Consider the following 14,514-nt stretch of genomic DNA (forward strand, 5'->3'; position numbering starts at 1 on the left):
GCTTTTGTAACAGTATAACTTTAAACCGTCCCCTCGCCCCGACCTCGGGCGCGAACCAGGGACCCTCTGCACACATGAACAACAGTCACCCTCGAAGCATCGTTACCCATCGCTCCACAAAAGCCGTGGCCCTTGCAGAGCAAGGGGAAACCCTACTTAAGTCTCAGAGCAAGTGACGTAACTGATTGAAACGCTACTAGCGCGTACCCGCTAACTAGCTAGCCATTTCACATCCGTTACACTCACCCCCCTTTCAACCTCCTCCTTTTCCGCAGCAACCAGTGATCCGGGTCAACAGCATCAATGTAACAGTATAACTTTAGTACGTCCCCTCGCCCCGACACGGGCGCGAACCAGGGACCCTCTGCACACATCAACAACGGTCGCCCACGAAGCATCGTTACCCATCGCTCCACAAAGGCCGATGGGTAACCAGTGATCCGGGTCAACAGCATCAATGTAACAGTATAACTTTAGTACGTCCCCTCGCCCCGACACGGGCGCGAACCAGGGACCCTCTGCACACATCAACAACGGTCGCCCACGAAGCATCGTTACCCATCGCTCCACAAAGGCCGCGACACGGGCGCCGCTTGCAGAGCAAGGGGAAACCCTACTTAAGTCTCAGAGCAAGTGACGTAACTGATTGAAACGCTACTAGCGCGTACCCGCTAACTAACTAGCCATTTCACATCCGTTACACTTTTCATGATCAGTAAATATCAATTGATTATGTAATTTCAGATATGTGAGGGTTGCCTCACGATATCTCTCAATGTTGGCCACCGTTAATTTGATATTTCAGTGATATAACCGCAACATGCTACAATTTCATTGTTTTTACTGAGTTGCAGTTCATATGAGTCAATTGAAATAAATACATTAGGACCTAATCTATGGATTTCACATGACTGGGAATACAGATAATAACAAAATTGACCTCACAACTGGCCGCAGGATCTCGCCACAGTATTTTTGTGCTTTCAACCTGCCATCGATAAAATGAAATTGTGTTTGTTGTCCGTAGCTTACGCCTGCCTATACCATAACTCCACCCCCATCATGGGGCACATCAGCAAACTGCTAGCCCACACAACGCCATACATGTGGTTTGTGGTTGTGAGGCTGTTTGGACCTACTAAAAAATTCTCTAAAACGACATTGAAGGTGGCTTATGGTAGAGAAATTAACATTTAATTCTCTGGCAACAGCTCTGGTAGACATTCCTGCAGTCAGCATGCCAATTGCACACTCCCTCAAAACTTGACACATCTGTGGCATTGTATTGAGTGACAACTGCACATTTTAGAGTGGTCTTTTATTGTCCCCCGCACAAGGTGCACCTGTGTAATTATCATGCTGTTTAGTCAGCTTCTTGATATTCCACACCTGTTAGATGGATGGAATATCTTGGCAAAGGACAACATTTGAGAGAAATAATGTTTTTGTGCGTATGGAACATTTCTGGGATCTTTTATTTCAACTCATGAAAGATGGGACCAACACTTTACATGTTGCATTTATATTTTTGTTCAGTGTATATATGCCTGACAGGTTTGAGGGGTTTAGATTAATTTCCCGTCCTTTGTGGGCTCTGCCTGTCAAGCAAAAGGGCGCATTTGCCGATGTACTGTCAGCTGATGTTAACTTTGCAAGCTACCGGTAGAAACTTTGTACAGTTGTCTAAACATAGTGGTAAGAAGACCTAATATACTTTTTTCTTCAACCAACATAAGCCTACCTAGTGAAGTTAGCTAACCTAATCCCCTTTTTAACATTGTTTTTAAGATTGTTTAATTACGATGGCTGCTGACAGACATGATAAGCCACATTGATTGATGAACCACGTCAAATTAGCTAGCTAACTAGCTAGCTAGCTAATAACAGATTTTGTATTTTTGGTATTTTATTAGGATCCCCGTTAGGTGTTGCAAAAGCAGAAGCTACTCTTCCTAGGGTCCACACAAAACATGAAACATGACATAATACAGAACATTAGTAGACAAGAACAGCTCAAGGACAGAACTATATATTTTTAAAAAGGCACACGTAGCCGACATATCAATGCATACACACAAACTATCTAGGTCAAATAGGGGAGAAGCGTTGTGTCGTGAGTTGTTGCTTTATTTGTTTTTTGAAACCAGGTTTGCTGTTTATTTGAGCAATGTGAGATGGAAGGAAGTTCCATGCAATAAGGGCTCTATATAATACTGTACGATTTCTTGAATTTGTTTTGGATTTGGGGACTGTGAAAGACACCCGGTGGCATGTCTGGTGGGGTAAGTGTGTGTGTCAGAGCTGTGTGTAAGAAGACTATGCAAACAATGTGGGATTTCCAACACATTAATGTTTCTTATAAAAAGAAGAAGTGGTGCAGTCAGTCTTTCCTCAACTCTTAGCCAAGAGAGACTGGCATGCATAGTATTCATATCAGCCCTCTGATTTACGATGAAGAGCAAAACGTGCCGCTCTGTTCTGGGCCAGCTGCAGCTTAACTAGGTCTTTCTTGCAGCACTGGACCACATGACTGGACAATAATCAAGATTAGACAAAACTAGAGCCTGCAGAACTTGGTTTTTGGAGTGTGGTGTCAAAAAAGCAGAGCATCTCTTTATTACGGACAGACCTCTCCCCATCTTTACAACCATTGAATCTACAGTTGAAGTTGGAAGTTTACATACACTTTAGCCAAATAAGAAAAAGAGAGAGAAAAAGCTAGCAGAGGATGGCGGTCTGTTTTTAGCCACCTCGTGCGTTACCGTCGGTAGATTAGTGGGGTTCCGTGTGGTAGAGGGGACCAATCCAACCAATGTAACGAATGAGACACCAAAATATTCTGGACATTCGTCACAAACACCTTTGTTCCAGCACTTGGGCTGTTGTTGCATTACATGCGGTATCACAACAGCTGTTTGTCACTTGACTGTCATTCAGAAAATTCCTTCCTGGATCAGATGAGGATGTGTGGAAACCACGGCGTAACTAATCAGCTGGACACCAAATGCGCATCCATTAGTATTATACATCATTATTGAAGAACCACGTTTAATGACAGAATTGATTTAGGATTTAACCATCAATGTAAGGTGACTCTTTTGGTTAGAAGCATTCCATTTTGCCATCACATTTATTATTTTGGATTTATGTGCCCATGAAAACTGTTTTCACCGCGTAACATAAGGAGACATGAATATTATAGTTACACTGCATTTCTGAGATCGCAATACAAAAAACTTTCAGACAGCTAGATCCAGGATTCTTACAGGGTTCAAGTTCAATGTCTAATTTAACTGATTAATGCTTAATATATGATATAACAACAACTTACACTGCCATAAATGCAAGGACAGAAAAGTACTGTTTTATGTCACACAATTTAAAGGGTTAAACATAGGTTTTAAATCAATTTGATTGAAAATAGCTATGATTCCCCCTTATATCCTAATGGAACGACATGAAAAAATTGGCTGATTATTATCAATAACTTATCAACAGTTGTAACAAGTTGTCCAGTGTAGGAAATCCTCACTGGTACCCTAGTTTATAGAAAGACCCAATTGCAATAATGGGCCCTTTCATGTTGCGGGTTTGAGGAGTTCTTTATTCTTCAACACATTAAACAGTTTAGGGGGACCACAGCCAGTTGGCCTCCTCTCACGCATGTTTGTCTTGTTAATGACGAAAGGAAGAGAGGCACGTCTCTATTCCCTCCAGACAATCACACATGTAATTTTGGAGTTCCTATAGAGCCTACACCGGTAGCACTTTCTAATAACTCCACGTAATAAAGCATTCATAATGGATTTGTACATATTTTTTTTTAGCATTTGTTAATCATTACTTCATTCATACAATGTTTAATATTGGTCCTTATAAACAATTTACTAAATAATTAGTTAAGTCTTTGTCACAACTTCTGCCGAAGTCGGTCCCTCTCCTTGTTCGGGCGGCGTTCGGCGGTCGACGTCACCGGTCTTCTAGCCATCGCCGCTCCACTTTTCATTTTCCATTTGTTTTGTCTTGTTTTCCTGCACACCTGGTTTACATCTCATCATCATTACTATGTGTATTTAACGCTCTGTTCCCTCCATGTCTGTGTGGGGTATTGTTTATTTGTCAAGGTTGGCACGCTTCCGGCTGGTTAGCGCCAGGCTTTATCTATACCTGTGTGTTGTGGCAGCCTGTACTTTGTACTTTGTTTGTAGTATTTTGTGCTGCCTTACTTGTTTTGGGCATTTGGTTTTGGTGACGCTGTTGCGTTCTGGTCTTACTATTTGCCTCAGTAAAGTGCTTCGTGTTCACTCAACTCTGCTCTCCTGCGCCTGACTTCCATGCACCAGCTACACCCACCGTTGACAGTCTTGCGTGGCCTAATCTAGTGTGGGCTACTTATACTTTACAAATACTTTATCAAATGTTTTTAGTGACCAGTGTCATTTCTCACAAAAAGATGGGCATGCCATTGGTAGACATTGTCTCCTAGAACATATCAATAAGCATGCAATACAAAGGATGTTTAAATATATTAAACATTTTATTCCAAAACAGTCAAACTGTTGGAATAGTGTGATGTGTAACTTCAGACACACTCTAGGCTGAGTAAAATAACGTTTTTCACCCGAAAATGCTAACATTAGCGTTTCTTGGCAGTGACTTTTCTGTCAAAACCAAAGTGTGGATTGCAGTCACTAATTAGACAAGTTCACAGACTGCTTACGAGGTAAGGAAACAAATATCTGAGCACATCATTTTGCTGAACTATCCCATTACGTTTAAAGATTTACTACATTTAAAGGTCCAGTAAAAGTGCAGCTAAATAAAGCCATGTGTGAAAATTGTCTGAAGCACTGGAATCATTTAAGGTTATAATTTACATCTAATATTTCTACCTCAATCACATATCGGTAATAATGAAGGAATAAAAATCCACTAGAGGAAAACCTTCCGGTCCAGCCAGCTGTTGCGTGTAGGCTACATTTCCCTGTTTTATCATTCGTTTGCATTCACAAGGTTAGCAAAACCTTCACATTTAAACTCTTCCGTAGGTCCTTGCAACAGTGGTTTTACAACAGTTTTTGTGAATACAAACCACCAAAAATGTTCTGGTAGTACCAATATCACTGAACACATCACATCATAGATGATTTGCACAGAGTGACACACACTGCCCGGTTAGTGTGTGACACAAGGCTGTATTGTTCTCGTTCTTAGGCCTGGTTTTCCCAGGTTAAGTGATACAAATCAGCCTTTAGCTCTCAGGGCAGCTGCACTACAGCAGCAAGTAGACAACTAGCCAATGAGGACCTATAATGTAGTCTGAAATGTCAGAGCCTCGTAATTGGCCCACTGACTGAGTGGTGTCGCTGCCATCCTATACTTTGAATAAATGGAGCGATAAATTATTCATGTTGAGATTAATAAATATGCCAGGCATCCTCTGGATTATAGATTAACACACCATGGCCTCATCATGGCATGTTATTACAAAATGCTTTGGGAAATCATACTTGCCAAAAAAAGGTATGTTGCCAAAAAATGTGTTTCTCTCCGAGCTTAACTGAGACATGCATGCTCATGTATGCATTCAATATCTACAGCTGGAGTCAGAGGTTAACATACACTTAGGTTGGAGTCATTAAAACTAGTTTTTCAACAACTCCACAAATTACTTGTTAACAAACTATAGTTTACGCAAGTCGATTAGAACATCTACTTTGTGCATGACACAAGTCATTTTTCCAACAATTGTTCACAGACAGATTATTACACTTATAATTCACTGTATCACAATTCCAGTGGGTCAGAAGTTAACATACACTAAGTTGAATGTGCCTTTAAATAGCTTGGAAAATTTCAGAAAATGATGTCATGGCTTTAGAAGCTTCTGATAATTGACATAATTTGAGTCAATTAGAGGTGTACCTGTGGATGTATTTCAAGGCCTACCTTCAAACTCAGTACATCTTTGCTTGACATCACGCGAAAAATCAAAAATCAGCCAAGACCTCAGAAAAAATATTGTAGATCTGCACAAGTCTGGTTCATCCTTGGGAGCAATTTCCAAATGCCTGAAGGTACCACGTTCATCTGTACAAACAATAGTACGCAAGTATAAACACCATGGGACCACGCAGCCATCATACCGCTCAGGAAGGAGACGCGTTCTGTCTCCTAGAGGTGAATGGACTTTGGTGCGAAAAGTGAAAATCAAGCCCAGAACAACAGCAAAGGACCTTGTGAAGATGCTGGAGGAAACAGGTACAAAAGTATTTATATCCACAGTAAAACATTTCGAGTCCTATATCGACATAACCTGAAAGGTCGCTCAGCAAGGAAGAAGCCACTGTTCCAAAACCGCCATAAAAAAGCCAGACCATGGTTTGCAACTGCACATGGGGACAAAGATCATACTTTTTGGAGAAATGTCCTCTGGACTGATGAAACAAAAATAGAACTGTTTGGCCATAATGACCATCGTTATGTTTGGAGGAAAAAGGGGGAGGCTTGCAAGCCGAAGAACACCGTCCCAACCGTGAAGCACGGGGGTGGCAGCATCATGTTGTGGGGGTGCTTTGCTGCAAAAGGGACATGTGCACTTCACAAAATAGATGACATCATGAGGCAGGAAAATTGTGTGGATATATTGAAGCAACATCTCAAGACATCAGTCAGGAAGTTAAAGTTTGGTCGCAAATGGGTCTTCCAAATGAACAATGATCCCAAGCATACTTCCAAAGTTGTGGCAAAATGGCTTAAGGACAACAAAGTCAAGGTATTGGAGTGGCCCTGACCTAAATCCTATAGAACATTTGTGGGCAGAACTGAAAGTGTGTGCGAGCAAGGAGGCCTACAACCCTGACTCAGTTACACCAGCTCTGTCAGGAGGAATGGGCCAATATTCACCTAACTTATTGTGGGAAGCTTGTGGAAGGCTACCTGAAACGTTTGACCCAAGTGAATCAATTTAAAGACAATGCTACCAAATACTAATTGAGTGTATGTAAACTTCTGACCCACTGGGAATGTGATGAAAGAAATAAAAGCTTAAATAAATAATTCTCTCTACTATTATTCTGACATTTCACATTCTTAAAATAAAGTGGTGATCCTAACTGACCTAAAACAGGGAATACATTTTTACTCTGATTAAATTTCAGGAATTGTGAAAAACTGAGTTTAAATGTATTTGGCTAAGTTGTATGTAAACTTCCAACTTCAACTGTACCTATTTTAGGAAACATGTCACAGTTGTTTGAACACAGGCCTCTTCTGTCCTTACCGAAGATGTGAAGAGAATACCATTGTAATGAAAATGCAGTAAGTACTGCTGTGTCATTTCACAAATAGAGTGCCTTTTGGGTAGTGTAATTTGTCAAAAATAACTATTTATTCCACCTAATTTTAACACTGTCATAAAGAGCACATGTTCAAGGTCATAGTAAACATGCTTTCCTTGTCAAAAGGTTAAATTAAAGAAAGATTACTATAAAATGTCTATTACAGCTACAGGGTTGACCGTAAAAGGGTTGTGGATTTCATCTTAAATCAGCAATATCTCCCCTTGTGATAGGGGGAATGGGAGCTTTTTGTGTGCAGAGGGGGGGGGATTTTATGCAACCTTAACATAAAAACGTACTTTTTAATACATTTCTATCTATGGGTAACAGGGTTGACGTGTTACGCTCGACGTGCTTAGTTTTCCAACACAAAATACCAGAAAATGTCCAAAAAGAGTAGAACCAGCTCACCTGAGGGACACATGTACATTAATTACTAACCACATTATATAAGTAAAAAATCGTTCGAAATTTCTTTCCCAAGCAACAAAATAACTAGGGCTTCAAAATGGTAGTGAAAACTTGGACGTACATGACGTGGGACATGCCAAAATGGGGATTTACAGAGAAAACAAATAACTTATTTTAATGAAAACAGTAGTAACTTTACTGCATAGATGTACTTATTTATCCTTCATTTAACTAGGCAAGTCAGTTAAGAACAAATTATTATTTACAATGACAGCCTACCCCGGCTAAACCCTAACCCAGATGACGCTGGGCACATTGCGCGCCGCCCTATGGGGCTCCCAATCACGGCCGGTTGTGATACAGCCTGGAATTGAACCAGGGTCTGTAGTGACACCTCTAACACTGAGATGCAGTGCCTTAGACAGCTGTGCCACTCGGGAGCCTCGGGAGCACTATGTATGTATGTGATCCAACTGTTCAATTGAGTGTTTAGCTAAATGTACATACATAATTCCTGAGGGACATAAAAAGCACTCTATTTGTGAAACAACCCTACTGTGGGGGAAAAAACAAGAAAAAAAAGGAATGAGCTGCTGTCAGGAATATGGTGGAAAGTTCCCCCAGCCATGCTTACTCCAATCCAATGCTTTTAAATGCAGGAGGGGGAGTGAATGAGTGCACATCTCAGGAGAAGGGTAAAGAATCATAATGCAGCCCAGCTCTACTAGCTAGTTCTGCATGAACAAGTGGAAGTTGGTGCGTGTGAACTCTTGGTGGATGAAGTCTATGAGAGTGTCAGACTCTGGGGCATTTTGCAGTGCCCCTCTGGCCTGCGGGGGGGTGTTGTGTTCAGGGGTGTAGGTGAAGCTGAAGGTGCTCCTGTAGATCAGACCGTCCAGACGAATGAGGGACAGAGGTACGGTGATGGGGTGCCGCAGCCATCTCCACTCCCCACTGAACACGGACACGTCTGGAACCACACACAGCATGGACTTTGGTGACCTGCAGTGACACAATAGAGAGGTGAGTCGGGCAGCTCTTGCTGTAGATTCCAGTCCTGATCGCTTATTACTAAATAAGTTGTGGTTTAAGTTAGAATTAAAGCACAGTTGTTTAGAAGAACATCTGAAAGTTTTTTGGATTAAACTGGTTAATCAAAATGTGCTTCTTTTGAAGGAATAGACTGCTTATGGTCTCACCAATACTAGATTAGACATGGTTTTAGACAAGGATTCAAAGACAGAGAAACAATGGACTGCAGCGATTTCAGCTTGAGCTGACATCCACAGGACCCACAGGGAACGCGCACATTGTTGCAATTGAAATTGTCTTTAAAAGTTTTGCGCTGTATTCAAGTCGTTAATTGGATTGAATCCCGGCCTTAATCTCCATGGGTTCTCCAGGAAGCATTGGCAAACATTTTCAGTTTTGATACAAATAATAGCAGAGATGGGACCAAGTCACAATTTAGCAAGTCCTAAGCAAGTCTCGAGTCTTACCCTTCGGATCTCGAGTCAAGTCCCAAGTAACAATGGGCAAGTCTCAAGTCAAGTCCCAAGTTCCAGAGCTTAGGTCAAGTCAAGTCACGTCCCTAATTTTGGGTTTTGAGTCCTCAAGTCAATGGTTAAGTGTTTTATACCATTATCAATGCAATTTTTTAATTCAGGTTGTATTTTCTGTTTTCCTTACACTCGGCCTACTAGTACACTACATACGCCTACATAATAAACTTCATAGATCATGAGATAAATGGTTTTTGAATCACCATTACCAATAGAAGGCCATCCAAATTATGATTTACAGCTAGTGTTGATAGTACAGCTACAGTTTGACTGATATTGTGACATTTTCAATTAGAATCAAGTGTTGTTGCTTTCCCCACGCCCACTACATGCGCGTTGAGAGGTCTGTGGTTGGCTGAGAATAAACATTCACGGAAACTCTTGCTCAAGAGTGCATATTTTCAAGTGAAAAGCGTTGAAAATATAGGACAATGCTCTATATTTCCCTCTGCCTTTCCGCACCTGCCAGCGCAGCGGTGCTAGGCAGAACAGAATTTAACAGTCATTTCCCATATAACCCATTAAGATTCTTCGCTTTGCGTAACGTAATTGCCACAAATGTATGTTCACGGTATAATAACATAATTTAACAGGAGAGGAAGGTGGTGCTGCTCTTTTGGGAGGGGGAAATCCAAGTCTCTCGAGTCTCTTGAGTCATACAGCTCAAGTCCAAGTTAAGTCCCGAGTCATAGATGCTCAAGTCCAAGTCGAGTGTCAAGTGTTGTTTCATGTCACAAAATCTCTGACTAATAGTGTTTGATGTTAAGCTCTTCATTGAAAAATTATGAATCCAGCTTCATTTACATGGCAGTGGAAGATTATGTTTCTCTCACACATTTCCTGCAGCCTTAGTACGAAGAGCATATTGTGGATTACAATGTTATACCAACACGGATCTTGCGGTGGTGAGGATATTTGCAGAACCTTTTGGCAAGACCCTAGCATATGATATATCAGCGTTTTGGGTGAGGTTTAAGGGTGGGTATGACATCAGAACAAATGCTTGGATTTGGTCAAATTACCTAAAACCTCAGAGACACCTGATGCTGCAGTGGAAAATTCCGCACACCGTTACAACGGGCTGAAGAGTTGGACAGCTGAGCCAAGCAATTCCAATGTTACTGGGCCTATCCATTGGATTAATTAAAGAACATATTTTGTGGAGGACAAAAATGAATCTTCATCTGAAATACTGTACCTCCTTTTTACATGAGAATGTTGGCCAAGTGGAACAGTCTTTTTAATTGTATGTTTTTATTTTCACTTTAGGTCTAATAAATTACTGTGTGTGTTACATTTTTGAATATAAATCCCAAATATATTTTTTATAATTTATTTCCCTGAACCTTCTTGGGCCACTGAAATGCTCAGTCCGACTGTGTGGATGTGGGGATACAAATGTTAATATATTTACATACAGCCCTGATGGGCTGAAAGTATCATCTAGAGCGCACCCCCTTACCCCTTCAAAAAACAACAAAGGCACATGGTATTCAACCTGTCAGTTGGAGCTGGACCCTGAAAGCAACGAACTTCCACAGGTGTGTAGGCTACTTTGCCATGTCATCCAAACAAAAGGCATACATAATGCATCTTAATTTGTTATATCATTGTTGTACTGTCTTCAATAGGTCACCAGAAGATGCAGTAGGTCACCAGAAGTTGCAGGCCCAGAACAGCCTATTTGCATGGGGTACCATCCTGGCCTACAGTATACCCTGTCTGCTGTCTACTCATTGCAGAATGCCATGATTATCTACGAGGCAGACTATAATAATATTAATATTCAGTATCATCACAAAGTTAATTTCATGGAAACAGTAGACAAAGGGCTGTGAGACAGGTTTAATCCTAGACACATGAAAAGTGGGATTAATATGGAGGGTATGGGGCAACAGAAGATGAACAGCAGAGGGGCTAATGATCTTGGAGACGGGGAAAAGGCCGATAAAGCAAGGGGAAAGTTTGCGGGACTCCACCCGGAGGGGCAGGTCACGAGTGGACAGCCATACCCTCTGCCCGAGATGATACCAGGGACCCAGGGTCCGGTGACGGTCCTCTTGTCATCGATAACCGGGAGGTGATCTTGAGAAGAGCCGACGAGCTGTCTTCCAGGTACGGCGACAGCGGCGGACAAACATCTGGGCCGAGGGTATGCCGACCTCTTCCTCTTTCTCCGGGAAGAGCAAGGGCTGATACCCCAGGGAACACTCGAAAGGCGAGAGCCTAGTGGCAGAGCAGGGGAGGGCGTTGCGGGGCTATCCAACCCCCACGAGTTGCTGGCTCCAGGTGATGGGGTTGGCAGAGACAAGGCAGCGAAGAGTCGTTTCCAGGTCTTGATTGGCTCGTTCCAACTGGCCGTTGGACTGTGGGTGGAACCCGGAGGACAGGCTGGCCGACGACCCAATGAGCATGCAGAATGCCTTCCAGAACCGGGATGAGAACTGAGGGCCCCGGTTGAAGACCATGTCCACCAGGAGTCCATGGATCTGGAAGACGTGCTGCAACATGAGCTGGGCCGTCTCTTTGGCAGAGGGTAGCTTTGGGAGAGGAATGAAGTGGGCAGCTTTGGGAAACCGGTCCACTACTCTCAGGATGGCGGGGGAAGACCCGTGACGAAGTCCAGGGATATGTGAAACCAGGGACAGTGAGGGACAGGCAGTGGTTGAAGAAGACCAGCCGGAACTTGCCGAGGAGTCTTGTTCTGCGCACAGACCGTGCAGGCGGCGACGAACGCAGAGATGTCCAGGACCATGGTAGGCCACCAAAAGCGTTGTCGCACAATGGCCAGGGTCCGACGGTAACCCAGGTGGCAGGCAAGCCTGGAGGAGTGGGTCCACTCCAGGACAGAGGAGCGGACAGCATCAGGCACAAACACCAGTTATTATTTGGCTTGACCCCTAATACCAAGGTGGTTGAGGTGATTGCGGAGCATGAATGGCACGACAATTGGCCTCAAGATCTCGTCACGGTATATCTGTGCATTCAAATTGCCATCGACAAAATACAAATGTCTTTATTGTCCGTAGCTTATGCCTGCACATACCACAACCCAACCGCCACCATGGGGCACTCTGTTCGCAACGTTGACATCAGCAAACTGCTCGACCACATGACGCCAAACACACCGTCTGCCATCTGCCCGGTACAGTTGAAACCGGGATTCATCCATGAAGAGCACACTTCTCCAGCGTGCCAGTAGCCATCGAAGGTCAGCATTTGCCCACTGATGTCAGTTATGATGCAGAACTGCAGTCAGGTCAAGACCCTGGTGAGGACTGGCACGTAGATGAGCTTCCCTGAGACGGTTTCTGACAGTTTGTGCAGAAATTCTTTGGTTGTGCAAACCCAGTTTCATCAGCTGTCCAGTTGGCTTTCAGATGATCCTGCAGGTGAAGAAGCCGGATGTGGAGGTCCTGGGCTGGCGTGGTTACACTTGGTCTGCGTTGTGAAGCTGGTTGGACGTATTGCCAAATTCTCTAAAACAACATTGGAGGTGGCTTATGGTAGATAAATTAACATTCAATTATCTGGCAACATCTCTGGTGGACATTCCTGCAGTCAGCAAGCCAAATGCATGCTCCCTCAAAACTTGAGACATCTGCAGCATTATGCTGTGACAAAACGTCACATTTTAGAGTTTCCCCAGCACAAGGTGCACCTGTGTAATTATCATGCTGTTTAATTAATCATCTACTTGATATGCCACACCTGTCAGGTATCTTGGCAAAGGAGAAAAGCTCACTAACATGGATGTAAACACATTTGTGCACAACATTTGAGAGAAATAAGCTTTTGTGGGATATTTTGTTTCAGCTCATGAAACAATGGACCAACACTTTACATGTTGCGTTGATATTTTTGGTCAATATAGAATGTGGTGACATAAAAATAGTTATTGGTAAGTATTTACCCCATCAATTGCCAAAGTTAAAAAAGTTATTTAGCTCTATAACGGTCTGTTATTACAAGTCAGTCTGAAAGTACTTTGACAGTATTTCAATCTCAAGCAAGTATGGTTTGAAGTGACTGAAATGATTCAGAAAGATATTGTAAAGTGATAAGAAGATCACCAGGCAATAGTTGATCTTCTGTGTAGAAAATAACATTATTGCGTTGCTTTTCCCCCCAGTCTGATTATGCCTGGTCCTGTCCACTCTCTTCTCTAACAAGTCCTACACAGCTTGTGTTCCTAAGAATCTTAGGTTTCACAGGAATGGGGTCATAATAAGCTTATAGCTCCAATCGTTAAAAAATTAGAGCCACATTTGCAGGACAAAAACAGAAAGCCCTCTGTTTATCACAACCACATTCTATTAACGGTTGTACTAAATTAGGGACACATTTTTATTTTATAAATGTTCAAATCTGGCGAAGCGTTTGGGAAAGGCGGCAATGACAGTCGGGTTGCCACCCACAATGTAAACTGTAACATTTTCAGCCTACACTTTCTATGGGGATCCAGTTAGCAAAGTAGCTAGCTAGCTTCGACCGTAGGATACTGACATGACGTTCATTTACTTAGGTACCTGTACATAATGAAGCAATGTCAGAATCGCTAATATAGCAGAATGTCTCGTCAGTATCCTAGTATTATAGTATAAGTTAGCTAGCTAACAATAGCTAACGCACTTTTGTACATCGTGCTGTTCCGTACATTTGACCTTATTTTAGAGCCCCAAAAACATGATACTTCCAGGTCAACTTTAATATGAATCCCATTGTAAAGCACAATTTCTCCCCTTGCCAGCAAAATCAATGACGAGACCTTGCATGCATCCCATCTCTGCATGATTGAAGAAGGCAATGGAGCTCCGCCGGGTCTTTTTTAAATGGTGGGTGGGGAAGCGAAAGCTACTGCGTAATAGTGAAAGGGGAGATATGTCGTGTGGGAAAACTGCTCTTTTCACCCGATTTGTCCAACTTATCACCTCTAAAATGTAAATAAAACACTATATAATGTCTCATTACATACCTATTTGAAGGATTGTGTCGAATTTGAATAGGGTTTTTAAGGCAGTGCTAAATTTATCTTCACAATTAAACTGCTGCTGACAGGGTTTTAGAGTCATGATGGCTCGCAGTGATTACACAAAAAATTGATTGATTGATGAACTCACAACAAGTAATTAACTTTACAATCACCATTACACTCACCATTGATAATTTCTTGTTTTTAGTCTGCGAGAAGCGCTACACCT

The 14,514-nt window shown here is 42.4% G+C and overlaps 1 protein-coding gene across 1 annotated transcript in view; it reads right to left on the bottom strand.

Annotated features, from left to right (window-relative positions):
• Window positions 1–7,283: 7,283 nt before the first annotated feature.
• rbpjl (recombination signal binding protein for immunoglobulin kappa J region-like) overlaps window positions 7,284–14,514 on the bottom strand; it is a 28,361-nt gene continuing 21,130 nt past the window's right edge. Inside the window, exon 10 of the mRNA XM_071387018.1 lies at window positions 7,284–8,753. Within this exon, the coding sequence (XP_071243119.1) occupies window positions 8,480–8,753 (274 nt within the window). The 3' untranslated portion in view covers window positions 7,284–8,479. The remainder of the gene's footprint in view (window positions 8,754–14,514) is intronic.

The sequence above is a fragment of the Salvelinus alpinus genome, chromosome 2, assembly GCF_045679555.1.
Source record: "Salvelinus alpinus chromosome 2, SLU_Salpinus.1, whole genome shotgun sequence".
In the NCBI taxonomy this organism is placed as follows: Eukaryota; Metazoa; Chordata; class Actinopteri; order Salmoniformes; family Salmonidae; genus Salvelinus; species Salvelinus alpinus.